The 23873-nt window shown below is 38.2% G+C and overlaps 2 protein-coding genes across 2 annotated transcripts; both read right to left on the bottom strand.

The window, feature by feature from the left end:
- Positions 1–97: 97 nt before the first annotated feature.
- On the bottom strand, positions 98–14086 carry LOC149019719 (thiamine pyrophosphokinase 1-like). The gene is made up of 6 exons (XM_089151089.1): positions 13804–14086; positions 13574–13670; positions 11747–11819; positions 10948–11049; positions 631–880; positions 98–508 (listed from the first exon to the last, which is right to left on the bottom strand). The coding sequence occupies exons 1-6, from the start codon at positions 13934–13936 to the stop codon at positions 387–389; spliced, it is 777 nt and encodes a 258-aa protein (XP_089007215.1). The 5' UTR covers positions 13937–14086; the 3' UTR covers positions 98–386.
- A 2058-nt stretch (positions 14087–16144) lies between these two features.
- LOC149019720 (ABC subfamily C protein) lies at positions 16145–21999 on the bottom strand. Its single transcript, XM_089153687.1, has 4 exons — positions 20401–21999; positions 19132–19364; positions 17815–18024; positions 16145–16923 (listed from the first exon to the last, which is right to left on the bottom strand). Exons 1-4 carry the CDS (start codon positions 21719–21721, stop codon positions 16798–16800), a joined length of 1890 nt encoding a protein of 629 aa, XP_089009813.1. The 5' UTR covers positions 21722–21999; the 3' UTR covers positions 16145–16797.
- Positions 22000–23873: the final 1874 nt, after the last annotated feature.

The raw sequence follows: 23873 nt of genomic DNA on the forward strand, positions 1-23873 counted from the left end.
AACCTGACAGCACCAGGGAAAGAACACAAAATCAGCAAAAGAGTGAAAGTGAAACAATGCCACAGATGACCTACCAACTAGTTGATTCAACTCTTGATAGTTACAATCTTTAACACAGTCAAACAATATGCTTTGATCAACAGATGTTTCTATCTTTTGTTATTGTTATGAAAATAATAATCCAATTGCTAATGACAAACACAGATAAGAGGGGCATACAAACCCAACACTAGAATCACCTCAACATTTGCAATTTGCAAAGTTCCCAAAAAAAAACAAACAATGTACATTATATCCACACAAGGCGCCATGGATTGGGCAAACCATCATTTCAAAAATATGTAGCATGAGGTATGTATTTCTATGACCAGCTTAAGACCTAAACTTCACATCGGCTTTTTAATGGATATTGTCCACAGAAGATCTGAATCTGATTGCACTGTGATCTTCTCACTCTTTACGATGTTTGATGTGCTGATCAAACCACCAAACCCCATTTCTGTGTCAACTGAAAATAAGCAAAATTCAAATTTATTCATGTATTAAGATCACACACCAGTAGGTCTGGATTAAAGTTATAATTACACGAAGTAATGAAATAACAACACAATGCTAATAGAATTTACTTACGGAGATCCCATTGGAGTCCTGTTGTTGTGGTCTTCGTTGATCGCATCCCGATGGGAATGAGGCCACAGTGAGGGCCCTCAACAGATGACAATACTTGAATCTCATGCTGATGAGTCCTTGGGAGAAGGTGGATGAGACAGTCATCAGATAACAGAATTATTCGGAGATTTGAGAAATGAAAAAGCACATTGATATTTGCAATCTCGTGATCAAATCTACCACCGAGAGCTCCTGTTGCAAGAATGCATAACTGCAGGTATGGATAATCAGTGAGAAATCAAAATAAGGAAAGAAAACTGTGACAGGGAAATAGAAACCCAAAAAAAATTCTCAAAACTCGGAACCTGATTCACACAAGATGGGAAAGTGAATATGCCCAATTATGCGTCTTGTGACTCCAGAAGTTCATGTTGGGTTCCGCCTATTATTTCCCTTCTCTTTACCTCAATTGTTTTAATAGTTTTGAGAAGCTTAGAGTTCTATTTTATTTTTTTTTATTTGGGGGGGGGGGGGGGGGGGGTGTTGCCCGGGTGAGGTGGCTGGCTGGCTGTTAAAATCCAAAAAAAATAATTCATAACACAACTTGGCCACGTAAATCCATTTCCATTACATTCAGTCAAAGCCAATTTGAGGATTAAATCACCAGTTTAAATCAGAAAACCTACAGCTTTTTTCATCACTACAGAATTCTTTAACCTTAGTTTTGTCCCCAAAAAGACTCCAACTTGCAATAACCGAGGTTACTAAATACAGATCTCAGATTCTCAGTAAGTGTAGATCTGACTAGGATAAATACTGATCAACATCAAGTTCCAAGTCCCAGCAAATGGAGTTCCAACTTAACATCGTCATCATTTTGGAATATATGGTAACATCTCAACTGAAAAATCCAAATATTAATACATGAAAAAACAAAAATGGAGGAAGTTTGCACTCACCCCAAATGTGGAGATCCGCTGCATCTAAGTCTGCCATGTGACAGGTTAGGTGGTGCTGAAAGTTAGTGGACAGACGAATACCGAGGTCTCCCGCTCAAATATGTCAAATTTGAGACAGATCCAAGTTCTCCCAGTGGCAAAACAGAGATGAAACAACAGGGAGTACCACTTAAGCCTATTTACATTCGATTTCTCCTATTCTATTATTGTCACTCATCCAAATTGTGCAACATCTGCTGCTCATCCCAGATATTAGAGGGTTGGTGTGACAGGTCAGCAGCAGCACTGAAAAACCCTAGCCAAACAATTTTAGATGGATTCTACAACCTTGTATCATCAAAATTATGGTAAAACATTCCCCACTAGAATAAACAACACACTACACTCAGAAGCAGGTGTAGTGAAGTGCACAAGGGTGAAGTGCCATATCAATGGCAGTATAAGGTGACAAGTATGCAGCAGTTCTCTTGCTATGAACGTATGCAGCTGAAGAAGCTAAGTTAAAAGCAGAGGACTAAAGTAACATATAGGAATCTCAGGTACAGCACATTGGAAAGGACGGATACATTTATTTATTTTTGGGTGAATAAATAATTCAATTAAACAAATAAAGAAGATACAAAGAGAAGGGAATATTGGGGGGGGGGGGACAACTTCCAATTAAGAGGAGGACTGGAAGGAAGAGGTGAGACTTCAGGAGCTAACAATAAGCCTATTCCTCGGGGAGTCAACAACTGGGGGGGGGGGGAAAGAGAGAAACCTAGAGGAGACATCAAAACAGATGGCATTCCAAATCGTGTCCAAAGATCAAGATTTGGAGGTCCATCTCCTAAGGTTGCACTCCCACTACAAGTGGTGTATAGTGGTAGCAAAGACTAGCTTACCAACTTGGTCACAAATAGTGGAGCCAGAAAAGCTTCTCAGGATCCAATTCCAATCTCGACATGTTTTATTGGGGGGGGGCCCACCTTTGCCCACCTGTGGTCCATTTTATCATACTCAGAGGTAGGCCTCCCTTTTGAACGTGTGGTAGAGGAGTAAGAGGAGCGCACAATCCTCTACCCCGAATCCCAATATTCCTTAGGCAACAAGTAATCGAAGTCTCATTAACTATTCTCATTTTTTTCTATTTTTGAAGTAATTTATTTCCTATTTGGTTTGGCTTTCCTTACTCGCTAAGAGACCGCCTTTCCACCTCCTTCCTCATCTTCTCGTTTTAAATATTGATCTTCTCCTCCTAGGCAGGTAGTGGAAGTCCCATTAGCAAATTCTCATTTTTTTCTATTTTTTAAGTAATTTATTTCCTAATTGGTTTTGCTTTCCTTACTCGCTAAGAGACCACTTTTCCATATGCTTACCCATCTTCTTCTTTTAAATACCGATCCTCTTCGCCTAGGCAGTCCACCCACCCATTCCCCTGCTTCTCTGGATGGCCTACTCATGGCCGCTCCTCTGGAGGAGTGCACAATCCTCAACTCCTCCTACCCCCGCCTTTCCATCTCCTTCACTTTCTTGATCTCTCTTGATATCACCTTTTCTATTGGTACGAAGTATTCCGCCAATCTCCACTATCTGAATCTAAGCTGTTGGAATCGGAAAAGTTTGATAGCGGATCATTAATCTTGGCGATCTTCTATATCTAATGAATGTAAAGTTCACTTTGAAATCATCCGCCTTACACGTACCCATCCCCCAAGTATATGTGCTTCAAAATGAATCAGACCGAAAAGCTCATGGAAGTCAGTAATCCACCTTGTGTGCTTTGATTAATATCAGATAATAGGGGAGGATGGTCGATCCTATCACTCAAAGATCCAGTTTGGATGACATTGTTTCTTCAAATTGTTGGTATTCTCCCAGCCCATCAGTTTCATCTTCTATGTTAATTTTGCTCAATGCATCTATAGTAATTCCTAGGGAGAAAATGCATTATCTTTTTTTCTTAAAGATGAGATCCTGGATTGCCAGGTTACATATTTATTTTTGTAGGCACATCTTTGTTAATACACGTTGTTGAGTTGCTGTGGTTTGGGTCCATGGTTGAACTTCTGGCTTGTATTGGGTACCTGGGCGGTAAACCCTTGTTGTAGATCCTTCCTTTTTTTCTTCATGCTCTATAAGGTATAGGTCTAGACTATGGGTGATTCTTCTACCATCAACAATGGCAACTGCAACAAGGGTTGCCACCAGGTACCCAGTGTAAGCCAGAAGTTGGACATACGATGTGCCAACAACGATGAATATGAAACGTACATGGTATTCCAGGATTTCATCTTCAAGAAAAAGATGATGCTTTCATCCCTAGGAATGACTATAGATAGATTGAACAACGTTAACATCGAAGCTGAAACATCTGGGGTGGGTGATCACCAGCAATCTGAGGAAACTTTCAGACCGACTTGAACAGAAAGTGAAAGCATTATAAGGTAATTTTCCAACTTCATATTTCAATGGATCTTTTCTATTATTATCATTGCTAGTTATTTTATTTGGTGGATGATAAATGAGGTGATCTTCGACAAAAATCACCTTACCCTTTGAAATTATTGATGTTTATTTCTAAATGGCTAACTGAAAAACATATTCACCCCCTTGGAGATGATAATTATGCTAATTTTTCAGCCTCTTGTGTTTGATCAATGCAATTATTTTCTAGTATTGGATCTAATGTGTGATAATCACGTTATTTTTATCTTGATGTGTGCAGTGGTTCATAATTCACAGTTGTACCAGACGGTGGATTTTTATCTTTTGTCTTGAAGAGTTCATTTCAAGTTATATTTTGATTCTGATAGCTTTTTGCAGAATGTCTTAGTATGTCAACAGGTAGATCATGCACTACTTTTTCAGATCTGGGTCAAGAAACTCTATTGTAATGAGCAAGAAACTCTTGATCTTCTACTTAGAACCAATTCTAAAGCCTGGCCTTTACCTCCAGCTACTAACCTTTCCTATATTTTTAGAAAACACCACAGAAGTATATTTTGGGCGTTTTGGGAGTGACCATCTGTTAGAATGGTTTACATGCCTGGCTTATCAAGCAATGTATAGAAGTAGTAAATTTGGTTCGAGAAACTTCCCAATCACAGATCTTTGTAAAAGCCTTTAGTTAAATGAAGTTGTTTTTCATATGAAAAAAACTTATATTTCATGGAGTAACTCTGTCAAGGAGTCTTTCTCCTCAGTTGGAAGTCTCCTCCACCTTCATGTATTGAAGAGAGAGAGAGTGATGTTGCTGGAGAAAATCACACTCCCTTATTACATATTCTTTTTCTCTCTCTCTCAAAAATTTATTTTACTGGAATGTGTATCCTTGAGATGCGTTGAAATATCTGAATGTCATCATAAACTGAGAGGTTCGAATTGAGAAAAACAAATGACGGCAAGAGATAGCAATTCGTGGAAGTGAAAATAGAATGAAAGAAGGCAAAAATGTTTTAGCAGATGCAAGTTTTACGTTACATAAAATATATTAAGATAAGCCGTGACAAATGACTGAGATGTGTTAGATACATTTTATTTTATTATTATTGTTATTTTTTTAATGAAACCAAAAGATAAGAAAACTGGGTACACAACTGGTTTATAGAACACCAAAACGTATCATCTTCCAACTTGGTGTCAAAAAGATGAGTATATATCCTTCTATGTATGAGGTGTCTGCAATTGACCAAAAAAAAAAAACCAAAGGGAGCGGGAGAAAGGGCAAGAGAATAAAAGGTGATCAAGGTCCTATAAACCATTCCAACAAATGGTGCAATTAGGGCCAACCAGGATATGGTGGCTAATTAGGAAGGATTGGGTGGGGAGAGCAAGGTTGAGGGCTCTCCAAAGGGTGAGGGGTGGCGAGGGATATGGCCTTTGAACTAAACAAGAAGGGCCCAAGGGACAAGGGGAGAGGGCGACCAAAGATGGTTCCAGCCTTCCAGGAGAAGGAGATGGAGAAGGATTTGGTAGGGGAGGGAAGCCAAATAGTGAAGTCAGAAGTAGAGGTCAAAAGGGAAGGAAGGGAGTTCCAGACTTGTGAGAGACTAGGGTGGGGGGAGGGGGGACCAAGAACCATTCGTGATAAAGGATGAGAGAGAGATAGCTTTAGGGATGTGGGTTTGGTAGACTATGTGGGGACCATGTTGATAGCATATAGCTATGATTTTATGGGCTATCCTCTTTCCTCTTACTTACACTTTTCATATTCTATTCTAACTTTAAAAAAAAAATCATTTGTTTGTCACTTCTTTCACTTCCCTTCATCTCTGTGAGGACCTCAGTTTTCCCTACTTTGTTTTGGACATTTAGTTGGGATAAGGCTGAGTTGCTGTTGAATACCAGATCTTTTAACAAGTATTAGAGTGAGAATTGATAGATGTTATGAGGAAAAAGTAGGATTCACATAGTTCGAATGGAAGGGAAAATAGATAAGAAGTAAAATAAATTTAAAGCTTGGTATGCTAGGGGAAGAGTAATAGAAGTGGAGTGGGCATATTAGTGGATAAAGATTTAAAGAATGAAGGGGTGGAAAGCGTTGGAGATAAGATTATATCCGTTAAAGTTTCTGTTGGAAAAAGACATACATCAATACAATTAGTGCTTAAACTTATACATCTTAAGTAGGATTGGATGAACATCACAAATTTCAAATTTGTAGGCAAATGAATGATTAGTTCAAGCTTTTAGTCTAGGAGAAAAGATTGTCATAGGGGGTGATTTAAATCGACATGTTGTGAGAGACCATGGAGGCTATGAAGTTGTACATGGACGATATGGTTATAGAGAAAGGAATGAGGAAGGGATGTCAACTTTAGATTTTGTTGTGGTTTAAGATATAACTATTATAAACAGTTGAGTTGAAAAGAGAGAGGCACACTTAATTTAGCTTAATAAATGGGCATAATGATCAAGTAAAGTTCCTCCTACCCAAAAGGTTTGATAGATTGTTGGGTAGGGACTATAAGGTTGTACCTGATGAGAGTATAACCACATACAGTGGTAGTCATGGATATATGCCTCACTACATGGTATCAAAAAGGAGTAAGTGAAGATAAGCTTCATCCAGTAGGGCTCTAACACCAAATAATGTAAAGCTAAAAGCTAGGATCAGCTTAGCCCCGTTTAACCCACATATCAGAGTTAGGAAAAGTGTCCCAAACAAACCAGCCACCAAGACTGATCAGCCTTGGATAGGACCCTTAAGTGGTAGCAAACAGTTAGGCAAACTTAGTGTGATTTCAGCGTTAGATTGGAAGTCATGGAGTTGGACTGAAAATAGAAAATTAGTGGTTTAATGGGGGGAATAAAGAGGTGGATGCATGGAATGGTGATTTGATGAAGGGAATGTGAGATGTAATGGAAGGTTTATAAACACCATGGTTTGTGATATGGAATGAAAGGTCTATAAACCAAGGGGGAAGAAAAAAGTTCATCAGTCCAATTCTCACTCACTCACTTGAGCTAAGTAGGGGATCGGCAGCAGGCTTAATAGCAACATGAATTGTTGCTGTTCTCAGTTTAAATGGTTCTTCAGGTTCAACAGCAGCAGCAACCACTTCAAGGGTGGCCTTCCTTCACTCAGCAAAAACAGCTATAGTCTTCAGCAAAGCGGAACTTAAACAGAAAATCAGCAGCAGCAAGAAGCAAAATAGGAAAATAAGGTCAGGAGTATTCACCCCAAAAAACTGGATAGGAGTACTCGACTCTCTCAGCTAGGTTCCTCATTCCTAGGTGTTTATTTCTCAACAACAAGACCCAAGCCCTTCTTATCATTCATGCAAGGTGATAAGCACATTTATGTGAGAAATCTTAGGGCATACAGCATATGTTTTATGCACTTAAACTATAGCTACCTCCGGGTTTTTATGTTATTTACAGGTTTTTGGATTTATTGGAGCTTAGAGGCTATTCTATAGGATGTCATATTGCAAATTCACACATAAAGTGATAAGTTTTCTTTTCGTAGTTGTGAAGAGGACTTAATCATGAGCAAGGTAGACATGACGCATTAAAAATATGCATTGGTTTTGACACCTATAAATGCAATTATTCTTTTTGGTGCAAACTAGAAGAATGGATCAGAAGTGAGCTGAAATGCAAGCCTAGACCAGATAAATTTTTCCAAGGGCATAGTCAGCATCAAAGAAGTCAAATATGATCAAGGGAGAAGAAGGAATGTTAGTTGAACTCAACGTTGACACAAAAGTGGCTGCAAAGAAAGAATCACCAAGAACAATGCGCAATATAAAGAGGAGAAAAAGTAGGAAACAAAAAATAATAATAATAATAATAAGTAAATAAAAGATTTTTTTCACTAAATCTCTTTTTTTTTTATTCTTGATTTCCTTCCACTTCTCTCCCTTTGCTTCATCTCTCCACTGCCTTGTAAATCCCACGCTAACTTATTGTTACTATTATTATTTTTTTACTTCCATTTTCCTTCTCTCTCCCTCTTTCCTTATTTCTTTCTCTCTCTCTCCACATGGTTTGAGATCTCGCAAGAGATCTTGTCGGGAGATCTTGTTTTGCTGAAAAGGTGAGACAAGATCTCTTGCAAGATCTCAAAGTTCTCACAACTCACTCAAGATCTTGTGAGATCTCAAGTTCTCGCCACAATATCTAGGTTGGATCGAGATCTAGTCCGACCACACCCTTTTAAGACCCTTAACTTGAACAAGAGAGCCGAAACTCTCAATTTTCACCGGATTTCTTGCCGATTTAGTTGGATCTGCAGTTGCAACTACTCTTAGCACATCTACAACACCAAAGAAAGATCAATCAAAGCCCATTTCAAGTAAATCTTCAACCGATGTGACATTTTCCCCACAACAACTATTGATGGACCCAAACCCAAACTGCAAAGGAAATCCTAAGGCCTAAAGTAATATAAGGCCTCTATAGGCCCTAGGTGCATCATGGGAAGGTCGTTCACAACAGAATGTGAAGCATGAACCATAGCCAACACTTTTGTTATGAATTTATGATGGTTGCTCGAGGGTCGAGAATGTGATGTTCTATTGTACTCATATAGATGGAATTTTGTTGCTATGTAAGTTATTTGATGTATCTCATCACTTGCTTTTCATTTCCATGTCCTAATGGTTCTATATTTCATGTTTTATAACTTTTGCATATTCATTCCTACAACATTTCGATTTCAAACTTAGGATTGAGTTCGAATTCATACCTAAGGTTGTTTTTATAAATCTAAGGCCACTAGCGTGTTCAAAAGGCTTAAAATAGGCTAAATACCAACTTTGAGCCCAACCTGACCCTTAAAACCCCCGAGATGGGCCCTTGAGTTTGCCAGAAAAAATACCACATCTCGAGCGAGATCTCGCTTTTTTGGCCTGGTGAGATTGGTGTCGAGAGCGAGTTCTTGAACCATGCTCTCTCCCCTCTTTCCTTTCTTCTATTCACGTAGTCCTACATTATCTATTTTTTTCCTTTCTTTGTCCCCACATTTTTTTTTTAACCTTTTCCCTCCATATCTTCTCTCTCCCAACCTTGTCTTCATATATACCCCTCTCTTCCTGTAACTCGCACATTTTCTTTTATTTGCAATTAGGCTTTTCTCTTTTTATATTCCTCTTTGGCTTTTAGTTTATTTTCTTAGACATGATGTCAAGGGTTGAATTTATTTAAATGTAATTGATGCAACTAGTTGTCTTCGTAGCTTTTTTTTATTCAAGCAAGTAGTAGTTTTTTATATTTGATCAATACAAGTCTTCAAAGCATTTCTTTCAAGTACAAACTTTTTACATGATCTGTTTTCTCTAGGCCTAGTGACTTCATATCCAATCTTTTCAAATTTGGTTTTAGGGTTGGTAGAATTTCAAATGAACCACATGTTCATCATTCAAGATTGAAGTTTCAAGTAAGTAGGCTTTGTCAGTTTTCTTCTCTATACCCTCCACTTCCCTCTTTTGACTACCTACCATTCTTAATCTAGGATTTTAATTTTCAGTTATTATATTTTCTTGTTCTTTCTTGTTCCCCCTCCCCCCACGGATCCTTGATTAGAGATGCCTACAGTTGTGTCACACTCTAATTAAGGACCATTTTATTTATTGCTTTAACTTATTTGTTTTTATTGTTTTATCATTATTTGTTAGACAATGAATGGTGAGGACTTCAATTTTTCATTCCAACTTTTAATTTCATTAGATGTGTTATTTAAGACCGTTATCATTTGTGCTAAATGAATATGTGTTAGGATTGTTGGTTCAATTTAATTAATCACATAGTCCATCTCAATCTCTCATTGCATAAGTGAGTGAAGTGAAGTTGTATATTTCCCTCAGATTGAGCTGTTAGCTGCATTATACCGTATGCTTGCAGTTACTATTATTTTTTCAACCACAAGAAACAAAAGAATTTACTCAAAACAAAGATTCAAAAAATCTATTCATTAAAATCAGCCTTACATATTAATAAAGCAGAAGTTTCCTCAACAAAAATTTGAAGCTCCTGATCACTAAAATAGAAACTAAGGTTTAGTGAGTTATTTAGCCAATATTCTTGACACTAACAAAATAGAAACTACTAGGCTTTATAATTCAGCCACATGCATGAATACTAAAACGAAAACTAACTTTTAGAAACTCGGGAAACAACAGGAACTGAAACTAAATAAAATCTAATAAATTCAATCTTCCAAAGTTATAGATGTAAGTGGGTCCTGTCCAATCTTTCTAATAATATTCTCATTAAGACCCAAATAAAGGGGCTGTGACACTGTCTTGGCCTCTCCTTGGTCCTTCTAGAGGAACAGCCGGACCAAGTTGACCTAACCCAATTGGTTCAATTGAAGCTGGTTCAGTTCTGCCTAGCTATTACATCAATATTTTCCCCAGGATAAGGTAGTGGAGCTTAAAATTAGATAGTCTGAAATCATTTACTGACAAAGCAAACAAACAATTAAAGTAGAACTTTGAGGCAAACACAAATACTATGTGGCATGAGATGACTACTTATATTAAGAAGCCTGTGATGATGTTCTATGCAAATCGGAATGAAAAATGTCATTTCTCCAGGAGACTTTGTGGTAGGATGAAGAGTTTCAAGCAGCCAATAAGATCAAGAAACAAAGTTTTAAGACATGGTGGTTAGGGGATCAACAAAGGTATAAATTACTATAAATTAAGCAAAGAAGAATATGGAACCATTTTTAAGCAATATTTAAGCTTGCAGCCAAAGTTAAAATATGAAATTAGTGTAATTGTGTCAACAAAAAGAATTTGAACACCGAAAAGATAAGAACTTAGTCATAATTATAGAATAAAATTGAGAAATTCTGGAAATAGGGTAGACCCAACACAAATGTTAATCAATCCCTAACAATATATATATATATATATATTTTTTTTTTAAATACAAGCACGTCACTTACATCAGATTTATCTACTTCTGGTTTAGAGTCTTGGATAAAAGACACGCATTTGTGTAGATCTGTTGTGTCCTGATCAGATGATTCGTCCAGTATCTTGGTACCCTGTAACCATTAAGAAGACATAACCATCTAGAGCAACGTGGTCAACTGTGAACAGACAAAAAGCAGCTGTACCCACTGCATGAGGCTCCCACCACTGCGGAGTCTGGGGAATTTCATAATTTACACAACCTTACCACTGCTTCACAAAGAGGCTGTTTCTTGGTCAAACATGCAACCAGTAGGTCGCAATGGAGCAACGTTACCATTGCACCGTGGGCAACCATGAATGGACGATATCAAAATAACGATGCAAAGGCCATCATATCCCACAATGAAACACTCTATTCTTTTCCTTCACCACTATCTAAATGGAAGAAAAAGCATCCTATCACTCCTGAAGGGTGCTCTGCTGCAAGTGAACTATATAAGGGTGTAACCCATACACAACACTCCTGCCAACGCAACTCAAACTTATGACCCAATAAATGAGGAAATGGATTGCATAATTAATGGCATACGCAGCGCAAGAAGCTCCTACCACTGCAGAGTTGTCAAAGGGTTATAACGTATGCAGCCTTACCCCAGTTCTACAGAGAAGCAACTTCAAGATTGCATAAATGTTCACTCAAAGTCTTAAAATAGTAAATCCGCATTTAATCCTCTCTAATTATATCATTTTAAAAAAAAAGTATATCCACTGAAAGAAGCTGCAGTCAAAGGGAGAAAGTTAATGAGTGAAACTGTATAGCTGGCTTACCATATCTGCATAGAACTCCATTACATCTGTTCTAATTGAATCCATGTCTCCTGTGATTACATCTGGCTTGTACCTGAACAAAAACAGAAAATACATGATACAAAGAAACTTCTGAAAAGCAAGAGGTACATAAATTAATTGCATATAGTCAAGGATGCAGATCAAGATTTTACAAGGTCATACAACAAGAACCACAAGGAAATGTTTCAGCATTAATTCTAGAATACCTCTCCAATATTGTGCTCTTTAATTGCATTGTTTAATAAATTAGATAGCAAATGTTGCTATGCTGTGAACCCATTACATGACAGAAATAATCTGTAGGGCCCTTAAACTGAAGATATCAGTTCAGATCAGGAATTAACCATAAGGTACAATTCAAGTTCGTCTGCAAATGCAACGGCATTCAATACTAAATTAATAGCAAATCACATGCTTTAAGGACTTTAAGTTTCCTCATGTGAGTAGTTGGGAAAAAATAAAATTGGTTTCCACCTATATGTAAGTTAGCGGGGTAAATACAACACAATATATTACAAACAATAGCCAAGAATATTAATTACATGAATATTAATATACGAGGAAGAATAGCCAAGAATAGTAATTATGTGAATTAGTAACTTTCTGAGACCCACATGTGCACAAAGTGATAATGCACAAAAATGGTAAAGCAAACTCACAAGCATAAGTATTTATGTGTTGTGGCTACCCCGGCATTAACAGGTGTAATTAAGAATTATTTACTATGATTGAACTGGGAGAATAACAGAAATTGGTAACCCACAACCGCATTTGCTTAGTCACACAAGGATTGAATGAGAACCATTTAACTTTCCCCAAAAGCAGCGAAGACTATTAAACACTCAGTGGCCCAAGATTATGAGTCGAACTCCACAAATTACCTCCTTGGGGTTCCAATCATGTGTACTGAATAGGCCTTTCAGGGAGTTTAATTAGACAAAATCAGGATTTTCAAAATGCAAGATTTTATAGCCAACTCAGTACGTCCTTCCCCTAATGAAAGGATATCCAATCTAGAACCATTCAACAAATATCAATAACCCAAATCTTTTAGATAGGGAAATTCATGTTTCTCAATTCTCAACTATTAAAAAGGAACATTTTCCGCTCCCACTCCCCCAGTCCCTTGGGACCCCTAGTCTAGTTTAAAGGGCACATTCCCGTCACTCCCTTAACCTTTGAAGAGTCCTAAACCTTGGTCTACCCACCCAAAGTTTCCTCATTTGCCGCCATATCCCAGCCAACCCTAACTGTATGCTTTGTTGAAATGGTTTGGAAGACCTTGACCGTCTCTTTTTCACTTGCCCCTTTGCTAGTTACCTTTGGGGGAAAGCCATTTCCTCTATTTGGCCTTGTTCGCACTGCTCTCATGGTTTTGCTCAATTTGGTCTTGGATATTGCGTACTTGCTCTCATGGTTTTGCTCGAGTTGGTCTTGGATATTGCGTACTTGGTCAGGTTATTATATTTGTGATCGGGTTGGTAAGGTTGTCTTTTGTGCCATCATCCACCACCTTTGGTGGAAGCATAACTTGAGGAGATGGACTCCCAAATCTCACTCTCGAGACATAATTTGGAAAGCCATCTACTTTGATATTCCCTCTAGGCTTTTGTCTTTTCCCCCACCCCTATTGCGGGCACCCCAAGGAATAGGCTCATTGTTGTTACCTGGGGTCTGGACTCTATCTTCCAGTCTCCCTCTCGATTGTTGGTCCCTTGTACATTCTCTTTCTTACTTTAATATATTTCGTTATTCACCAAAAAAAAAAACTGTTAGAAAGGAAAAAGGAATAAAGAAAATGAAAACCTGTTTCGGACGTTCAGAGAATCCTCCTGGGGGAATAGCTCAGGCATTTCATCATATATGCGGTTAGCTCCCCCATCGGCACAAAGACGCAGCTGTGCTGTTCTACGAAAACAAGGAAAAGCTAACACTTGAGATCCACAGACGATTCCATCAAGAAAACAGAAAATTAACATCAAATAAATAAAAGCAGAAACGAAACCCTATTGAGAAAGGAGAATTAAATATCGTACCATGCTTCCATAAGAGAGGAGTAAATCGGGGGAGGCGCTGGTTAAGCACAACCAGAGCATAAATTGGATTGGGCTTGGTGTCTGCTGGGATTGTAGGAAGAAGAAACCTGGAAGAATGGTGCATCAACTCCATTTGAGGCCAATCAAAGCCTGCAAATTTCAGAGAGCGACGTCGACTCGACTCCCCAAGCTCTGAGGCTTCAATGCCTCAACTTGTTTTGGAGGGAGAATGAAACGAAAGGCTAAACTTTTAAAACGCAAACTCTGATTCGAAACATGTCAACGATCTATTCTGCTTGTCTTCGGAAGAATCCGTATCGGTTCCTTGGCACAGGCGATTTTACCCTAATGACACCGAACTGACACCAGTTTTTTTTTTTTTTTTTTTTTCTCTTCTTCTTTTTTTGGTTCAATGGGGCTTTATTAAGCCGGGGATGGGATATTAATATGCGCATTAATCGAACCTACGACCCCTTCACTAAAAGATGTTGGTTTCAACCACTAGAACAATTAATATGTCTCAGCGATAATCGAACCTACGACATTTTCACTAAAAAGTGTTGGTTTCAACCACTAGAACAATTATGCCTTGATTACACCAATTTTTATTATTATCTTATTTGCATCTTCAAATTTATTATCCATATCACTAAGCAAATGTCATCATGGTATTGGTTGGTCACCAGCTTGGATCAATATTGGATCCATTTCAGTATACGAAAAGAGATTCTACCTGGAGTGTTAGAACCTCACTTCTCAATGGGGAGGTCATGGGTTCAACCTTTGTCGACTGCATATGTAATATCTCTTCCCCAATTTTTGTATATAAAAAATGCCTTTGTACCAGGAATAAAAACGATTCTACTCTGCAAGGCCCGTCTCTACATAATGAGGCCTTTGAGCTCTGGTTTACAAATGGTTTAGAATTATTTAAACCTATATCCATGTGTATTAGAGTATCAATTGCATATGGATTCCCCAACAATTTGGGTTTGAATTTGAATGCAAATGAACTTCTCAATAATTGAATCAGTAATTTGAATTTGAATCTTCAAGAATCTCATACCAACAAGACCAAAACGAGCAAAAGATAAGAATTGTTATATTTCAAACTCATAAGAGTTGTATACCAACAATATCTTACCACGACAAAGGTTTACAAAATTTGAATACGTGAACTTAGAGTTGAGGCTGTCAATCTAAGACTCCCTATGGTACTTGTACAAGAGGTTTGTTACCTCGATCAGTAATTTTTTTTTTCTTTCTTCTGTATCTAAGGTTTATCTGAGCCAATTTGCGTGCACCTTGATTACATTTTCAAAGGGAGCTTTGTCGTTTGCAAAGATCAAACCTATAACCTCTCTACTGAGAAGTATGGATTTTAGACTCTAACAACCCTGCATTGACAAAACTTAATCAATAAATTATTGAAAGAGCTCTTCAACAGTGGACGTAGGTTGTCCATTGCATCAAACCACTTTAATTTGATGGTTTAGATCTATTTCCACCTGTATCAATTTGTAAAGAAAATCTAAATTTTCTACCCATAAAAATGAAATAAAGGAAAATCAAAGCTCATTAATGAAACCATGAAAACCATAAATTGTTTCATTTCTCCGGCCCAAGGGTTTAGGAAGAGTTGAAGCCCATTTTTAACACATATATATCATTTTGGTCGGAAAAAAAACATATATATAGCATTAGACATGATTCAATTACCCCAAAAAAGTTGTGAACGTACTTCTAACGTAGTGTGCAGCGGGATTTTAATTTGCTACTGCAGCCAGTGGCGAGTGGTTAGAATTTTTACCACGTGTATCAAAATAAATTCTATGGTTCTGATTGAAAATGCGGAGGCATACATGTAAATATGAGATTTTATTTTTATATTCAACTGTTCAGCTTTCTCTAAATTTACAGAAATAAAGTTCCTGACCCTGCCCAACTCAATACCTAATTTCCCAAATCCCAAGTGATTCGCATTCTTCTGCAACTGTGAGATGGAGAGTGAGAGACCAATGTCTAACAGGGAGAAGATAATTTATTTCTATTTTTTATCCTTTTATGTTTCTTGCTTGTGACTCCATTGATGTTTTCACTTCTCTGTTATTCCTATGGATGTAGATGACCTTAAAGCAAGGTGGAATTCGTCTATTGCTGTCTATCGCTTTCTCTTGCTTGGATTTAATCTTTTATCCGTATCATGTTTGACCAAAGGGGGTTTATAATTAGTACATTTTTTTCAGAGAGATGCCTGTGAGGCATTTAAATGAAATTTACTGAAGTGGATTGGTGGTTTTAAAGAGGAACCAAGGTGCTTGTTGGCCTCCAGTTACAAAGACTTAAGCAAGTTCTGCTACCTCCATTTTCTCTAGCAAAAATGGGGACACCATTCAGTCTCACACTCTCCCTCTTGTAGTCACGGAAGAGTTACTCGCACCTAGGGTTTGGAAATTGGGGATAGCCAGGGACTTTATTTTGTAAATTTTGAACAATTAAACCGTTGAATGTAAATTGTAAAAACAAAACCTCATATTTACATGTATGCCCCTGCATTTTCACTCACAATAGTCGAATTTATTTTGGCAAAATCCTAGCCACTCGCTGCAGCCCTACAGCAAATAAAAAAAAATCCGTGCGCATGTCTTACCAAGATGTCTGATTGGCTGTAAGATTTTATGTAGACTTTTGTGAACTTTATAAATCAACAAATTATACTGTAAGTGCCTTGATTATGGTATTCCACAACATAACACTCCTAATGTAGAGTATTACATTGAAAACATCACACGCTTTGTCAACTTACCATGACCATGGAACTCCTGTTATTGACGGAAATTCGATTGGAACTTCAGAAAGTGCTTATATCCCATGGAAAGGAACAAGTTAATGAAGAGATTCATGTCAGCATGTAGTGAAACTGGTCCAGCAAAGGGAAGTCAGCAATATATCTTCCCAGAACCCCTCACCCTCATCACCATGCTTCTCTCTCTGTTAGTGTATCAAGGAACGCAAAGCCATCTCAACCTCACCTAGTGGTTGCCCAGCATAAAGCTTAAATTGTCCCTTCCTCACAACAATAACCTTCCTTCCATTCAACTGGACTGACTCGCTCAGCTCCTGAAAAGGTCATCACACGAAAAAATTAATAGAAGAATAAGAAGAAAAGAAAAACCAATTATTAGATGAATGCCTGGCTCCAATTCAAATGCACAATGATTTATATTAACTTCGAGTTTAGTCAACAATGAAGGATAGATTGGTTCGCCTTTACAATGAAGTGTTGACCTTGAAAGTCTGGCCAATGATTGTCAAGCTGAAATCTCAGGTTAGAGTTGCATTAATCTTATGCCCCATACTTGCTACTACTCTAGGTTGAATTCTAGTAGGCAGTCAAGAGATAATTTTAGCAGTCGGTAACAGGATGTGAGTTGGTGCTCTGTTAACTTAGCATGCATGATCACCTACTAGCTATGGGTCATCTGTTGGGCAGTTTGAGGACTCCGCACAGAAAACTGTGGCCCAATAGTAAGCAGAATAATAACTCCTAGGCAATGAACCACACCTAGGAACGCATAGTAAGTTGGTGCTTCGCAAACACATTATGCATGAGTACCTAAGAGCTATAGGTTGTTGGGCAGTTTGAAGATTATGAACAAAGGTGGCCAGGAAGTAGGCAGCATCATTTCACTCTTAGGCATGAAGCCCACCTAGGAATACATACCATCCAAGTGAGAGGTGTATATTTGGTGTGTTTTACTGAACCCATGATTGTGTCCTAAAGAAATAAATACAAAAGACAGGATCTCCAGATTTCAAAACTGGAAATACAATATGACAGTACCCACTAACACACCTGCCCTTCTTTGTTTGGACAGAGTCCCATGAAGCTTTGACCAAAAAAATGCAATCTTCAAATTTTTTATTTTTTTTTGTGTGCTGGGCTGATGAACAGGAGATAATTAAGTGGACAAGCAAAGTTATAATGCAATACAAAGTTCAGATCCTCACTTTTATGGGTAAAGGAACAACATCGGCACTGCAATCATCGAGGTCTTCAAAGAATGCTTCCAGTAAATAAGAGAAGTTAGTAGCATCAGTGCGGTCCTCAAAAGCAACAGTGTAAGACGAGTAATTTGTGTCCTGTGGATCCGAACCAGTTTTTAGGGAATAAAGGCCCTTTTGTCCATCATGGCCAGAACCTCTACGCAAAAGAATACCCTGGAAAGAGAAGCAGGAAAAATTCATAAGATAGGCCTTCTAGAAACCCTGTAAGAGCCACTTAATATTTAGAGCAAATAGCAGAGACACTCCACAGTAGCACCCTTCACTTGCGGACACCCCATTTTAAGTCCATAAGCATAGACACCCCAAAGTTGGACTTGCATTGGACATATTAATCAAATCTATTAAGTGATTTCTGTTAAATCATCTTTAGATTTCTTTTCAGCACCAACCTACCCTTATTTATTTTATTTTATTTTTTCGATCCTCAAACTATCTCCTTCATCTTCTTTTTTCTACTTCCACTACATCTTTTCTTCCTTAGTTCTTCCTCAGCACATATTAAGAAACCTAAGAGATCTTTCATCAAGGTCACAAAAGCCCTCAATTCTTGAACTCTATCAACATCAGCAGAGATGCTTGATGATCATATCTGAATAACAGATGGAGTGATGGATAGTTTTTCTGTTCTTTGTCTGAAACCTAAACCTCTATTTGTAAGGTAACATTCTGGTCAAGAAAACAAAAGATCTCCTCTATTCTCCTATAGCAAGAGAAGAAAGAGAAAATTCTCTGCTGTCTCATAAAGGAAGTCTCTGAGAAACTTTCAGAAAAAGTGGGTGTTTTTGAATCTCATAGTTGCAGAGAAAAAGTGAAAGAGAAGAAACGTGATCCCAGGGCTTTTCTATATTTTTTTTATAGCTTTTTAGAGTTTCATCTAACCGGAGGAGATCATGTGCCTTTGCAGGTTTCTCTTGAGACATGATAAGAAGAAGAGATGCGAGGCGTGGTTGTAGGGAAGGAAGACCAGGGTAACAGCAGGAAGGAGTGGCACGGAAGCACCAATTAATTGGGAAAATGACCAATGGAATATATATAGGTCTTTTCATTTCAATTTAATCCATATGCACATGGGTATATGGTCTTTTTAACTTTAGTGCTACTGGTTCTCACAAAACTGGAACTGTGTGCTTACGAAACTTAAAATGAGGTACCAACAAATAAAGGGTGTTATTTTGGGCTCTGACATTTTCTCTAATATTTATAAATATAAATATAAAAAGAAAGTGGAGAAGAAGATCAGGGGAGCAGCAATGCACTTACTAAGGCATAAGGAAGCTTCAACCACCATAGATCATTCTCAAATTTTCTACTTTCTGAAGGCAGAGTGGAAATGCCATTGTTACTCAATGAAGCCTGGGTATTGGACACTCTGGAAGTGCTCTGGTTTTCTTTTGTTGAGCTTGGAGATGCTTGTGTCGTCAATTCAGTTAACTCTCTTGGTTTTACTAACCCAGTGAAATGCTTTTTTTCATCACTGGTTTCTCGAAAACCACCTGTAAGAAGTAACAAGAAACCGGAAACAGTTGAGAATATTGTGATATTTCGTGTTCTCAGAAGTCTGCTAATGATACAGCAGAAGAATTTTTGGACTGTCATGAGATGGATCTTGTATTAGTATATACTCAACAAGGCATATAAATAAAATTAGAAGAGATACTGGGAAAGCGGTTACTGGCATTTAACTCAGTGAACCATCAAACTCTTGTGATAATTACTTCCTACACATACAACATAAACAACTGCAAGTAGCTTCATGAGATGGGCTATTTTATCAATGTAAAACTCCAATGGAACTACGATGTATTGGAGTGGAAACAACCCTGAAGCAATCACTCCTGCAATTATGCTTTTGGGCGAGAAAAACACTTTCTTGTTCTCTTACAGCCAGTGCAGTGCCTCACTATAGTAGACCAATTTGGACTTGATCATCCAAAATACAAGAAGCAGAAAAAGAGCCCCCGATCAAAGTTCCTTCCAATTTAATAAATAAATAAATAAATGATTGATGTATTATGACAGGATGGGTGGCATTGTGGGGGCCTAGAGCCCCCCCGCGCGGGGGGCGCCCGGGGCCCCCCTTTTTATTGATGTATTATGCCAGAATGGATGACAATTATATAACTAATATCAGCAACCAACTTGTTCAGAACAAATTACTTGTTCAAACCAAATTTTGGATAACACTAGTAAATATTTATGCCTAATATTTGATCAAACCTAAAAAAGAATTTTGAACCAGAATAATTCAAAGAGTATGCAGTGTCAAATACTGTCTCCATTTGTTCTATCCATACAACTTCTTAGGAGTACCCAAGATTCTTTTAACACTGACAGAGACTTTCTAATGAAGTTTCAGGCAACATATGAATAACCAATGGACTAGGAAAATGAGACATCAGTAGGTGAAAAAATGTTTAAAAGAAAACAGCAAAGGAAGCTAATCGGTTAAAAACTAAACAAACTAAGCAGAATGATAATTAAATAGATCAGAGCTCATTCAGCACATACGATAAGGTTTAGGAACCTTACCAGTTCCGGGTCCAAAATTATCAATTCCATTCCTAATCTCCCTTCTTGAACTCACCCCCTCTTTCTGCAACTTCTTATCATCAGTTTGGGAGGAATCCAATTCATTGTCTAGAGTTTCTTTTCTCCCTTGGTTACTTTTGAACCCCGCTGTTATTTTTTCTCCCGATGTCACATCAGTCAAGCCATGCAACTCTTTTTTCATCTCAGTCTCCCGAGAATTACTATGGGATAGGTCTAGCTGCTTTTCTTGGTCTGATGAATCCAAACTACCAATAGGATTATTTCCATCAATTGGAGATTTATCGCTGATCGAAGCTTCTCTTCTATTATCTTTAGGCAAACTAGAATACTTTGAACCATTAAAACCTTTTGGTTTATTTTTATAGCCAGCCAGGGAGCTTCTGAACTTGTGTTTTTTCTGAAATACAAGTTCCCGAGCTTTCTCTTTTGTTGCAGAACTCTCTGAATCTTTTCTATCTTCAACCTTCACTGAATCACTCAGATAACTAATTGATGCCATTGGTGATTTCTCCTGCCTCTTCTGCAACTTAACCAATCGCTCATTTACTTCTTCTTGAATTGGATTTTTAATTTTAATTTCCTTCCTATCATTCCCCACGGCATCTTCCAAAGAAGAATCCACATCAGTGACCCTCAACTTCCTTGCTTCAGCATCCCTAACTTCCCTAGCCATCGCCCTAATTTCAACTATTTTATCTTCGAGCTCAGATTTATCTACATAAACTACGTTCCCACGTTTAGAGCCAAGAAAGTTTTGGCCATTTCCTTTCGACAGAAAATCCTTTTTCTTCCCGCTTTCCATCTCCGGGTCTGAAACCAACGATTCCACTTCCGTTTCATTTCCATTCTCGCGCCCCATATCAGCAGAACCCAACACCCAAACAGTACATACCGTTTGAAAAATAAAAAGACCCAGAAAACAAAATGCCAATTCAAGCACTGACCTTGAAGAAACGACACCAATAACATTAGAAACTCCAGCTTCGGCAGTCTCAGGAGCACAAGAAACGGGTGACTGCAACTCTAGTTCCACACCTACTTCTTCTACTTGTCGCATCACATCGTGTGATACCTCGTCGAAAAATCCTTCATTGTGAAACTCAAGCGGCTGGTCACGAAGGATTTCTGTACTGTAGGGTTTTGTTAGGGTTTTCAAAATCTTAGGGCGTAAATGATTCTTTCTCTTCCCACGTTTTGATGGAGAGCGAAGAGGAATAGAAGCTAAGGTTTTAGCAGTAATAGTAGTTGCTTTGTGAACTGGTGCCGGGAAGCTGGTGAAGGCACAAAGAGCCCACGCCATTGCTGGGGAAGGTGAGGAGAAAACGGTATCGTAGCTCTGTCACCTCACCCCATATCAGCTCTTGGCTATTTGGATCTGATGAGAAGCGTAGAAGACTCAATAACCTCACCTACCTATTCCTTTGAAATCTACAGTTATTCTCCATTAACAGAACCGGAGCTTTTGATTTGGCGGGAGGCTGAGAATCCTATGGTCGCTGATCCTTAGGAATCACCGACTTCTGGATCCTTTACAACTTTCGTCACTTCTCGTAGCAGAAAACGGTAGGGAACAGAAAGTCTGGCTTCTTTTCTTTTGAAAATGTCATTTACCTTCCCTCCTAGTTAAGCAAATGACATTTGGCTCCTCCGGATAATAACCTTTGTATTCCCTCTAAAAGACAAATCCCTCCCTCTTATTATTTTTTTTAATTCCAATCTACCTTTCATTTGAAGGATATTTCAGAGTAAACCCCAAATTATCCTCGTAGTTAAAACCTTAAATTACCAATCATAATAAAATAATAATAATAATAAATAAAAAATTGACTACAAAGCAAACTACATACGTTAAAGTCTTCTCCCCTACCTCTCCTTCTTGGACATACTTCTGCAAATCAACTGGAAGGTATTCAACCTTCAAGTACAACTCATGTTGTGTACCATAATGCATTGCACGAACTTCATCTTCAGCTCAAGAATATCCTTCATCAAGATTTGGTTGATTCCCAAGAGATTCAAGAATATTGTGGCACTACTTCTTCTAGGGATGAGCGGCCCTCTATTCGAGTGGAGAGAACTGATAATGAAACTGATTTTTTTAATTTATTTGTAGATGGTTCTTGGGATACTAACCGGGAGAGGATGTATCCTTTGGGACTCACTTTTTTTGTGGCTTGCCAATGTGTGGGTAGTGAAGGTGCTTCAGCTGCGCTTATGGAATTGGAAGCTTTTAGGGACAGCCTCTTTCTAGCGAAGTCTTTGGGGATCTCCAAAATCCATGTTCACTCAGATTTCTTGCCTGCTGTTCAGGTCCTACATGGAGTTATAAACTCGCTTGACTGGATGTGTTTAAGTCTCATCTCTGAGATTTCTCATCTTGTTTTAGACTTTCATTCTATTAGAGGAACAAATCGGTTTAAATTTTTTCGACAGTGGTTATCTCCCCCTCCCTTATGTCTTCGTGTCCTTTGTCACATGACTTGTTTTCTTAATGAAACTTTCATATTGTTGACCAAAAAAAAAAAAAAATCCCACACCGAATACCACACAATTCACTAGCCAAGACCGAGTCATCCATGGAGCCACCAACAATAGCAAACACCACATCCCCGTCGTGCATCTTGCCAATGGCCTAATACCCTCTACGCCCCCTCCTTGAGAAAACCATCAGATTTAATCACACTTCAGGCAGATGCGTCTAGTCATGAATTGAGGCTTTTTAACTTGAAAATCACATTGTAAATGCTAACGCTCTCAAAATCCTCAATTAAAGACCAAATCCTCCACCGCCCTTGTTACGACCCTGGTTAGGGGTGGAGGTTATTAGAGGGATAATTGTGAGAGAATATTGAGAATTAGATGATTAGTGAAGATTAGTAGGGTCATTACAATAGGAGGCCTAGCATATAAATGTAATACGGTGTGGCATTGAAGGGCATATGAAGAATGATTTTCTCATTTCTTAATTGTCTCTCATTCTCTCTCTGTTCATCTTCCCTAGTCCCGATCTTCTAATTTTTCCTTGACAATTTCCTCTGCTTTCCTTTGCTCTCGTCTTCTAAAATTAGGGTTCGTAACATTAATGATACAACCTCGGAGAATTGAGAAAATCATTCTTCATATGCCCTTCAATGCCACACCATATTACATTTATATGCTAGCCTCGTATTGTAATGACCCTACTAACCCTTCACTAATCATCTAATTCTCAATATTCTCTCACAATTATCCCTCTAATAAACTCCACCCCTAAATCTAACGAGAGACTTGGCTGAGTGATGTTCATGCTTATAAATCTGGCCATTAAGCTCATGCCAAATGGAGTAAATTGTGGAAGAAAATGAGAAACATTTCACCTCTTGCACGAATTAATCTCTAGAAAAATGGGAAGTGATCCAGCTAATTCGTCACTCCACAGTAAGATCACATGGTTGCTGTACCAATTCAAATCA

This window comes from Hakea prostrata, chromosome 4 (genome assembly GCF_041222555.1).
Source record: "Hakea prostrata isolate BN-2017 chromosome 4, UWA_Hpros_2, whole genome shotgun sequence".
In the NCBI taxonomy this organism is placed as follows: domain Eukaryota; kingdom Viridiplantae; phylum Streptophyta; class Magnoliopsida; order Proteales; family Proteaceae; genus Hakea; species Hakea prostrata.

Excerpts from the sequence above, each read along its gene's own strand:
- LOC149019719 (XM_089151089.1), bottom strand. The coding sequence starts at position 13,936 with ATGGAGTTGATGCACCATTCTTCCAGGTTTCTTCTTCCTACAATCCCA. Across the intron at positions 11,820-13,573 it reads TCTCTGAACGTCCGAAACAG|GTACAAGCCAGATGTAATCA; the intron begins GTTTTCATTTTC and ends GTTTTTGTTCAG. Across the intron at positions 881-10,947 it reads CAGAAGTAGATAAATCTGAT|TTATGCATTCTTGCAACAGG; the intron begins GTAAGTGACGTG and ends CCATACCTGCAG.
- LOC149019720 (XM_089153687.1), bottom strand. The coding sequence starts at position 21,721 with ATGGCGTGGGCTCTTTGTGCCTTCACCAGCTTCCCGGCACCAGTTCAC. Across the intron at positions 19,365-20,400 it reads TAATTTTGGACCCGGAACTG|GTGGTTTTCGAGAAACCAGT; the intron begins GTAAGGTTCCTA and ends TACTTCTTACAG. Across the intron at positions 18,025-19,131 it reads TGAAGCTTCCTTATGCCTTA|GGTATTCTTTTGCGTAGAGG; the intron begins GTAAGTGCATTG and ends TTCTCTTTCCAG.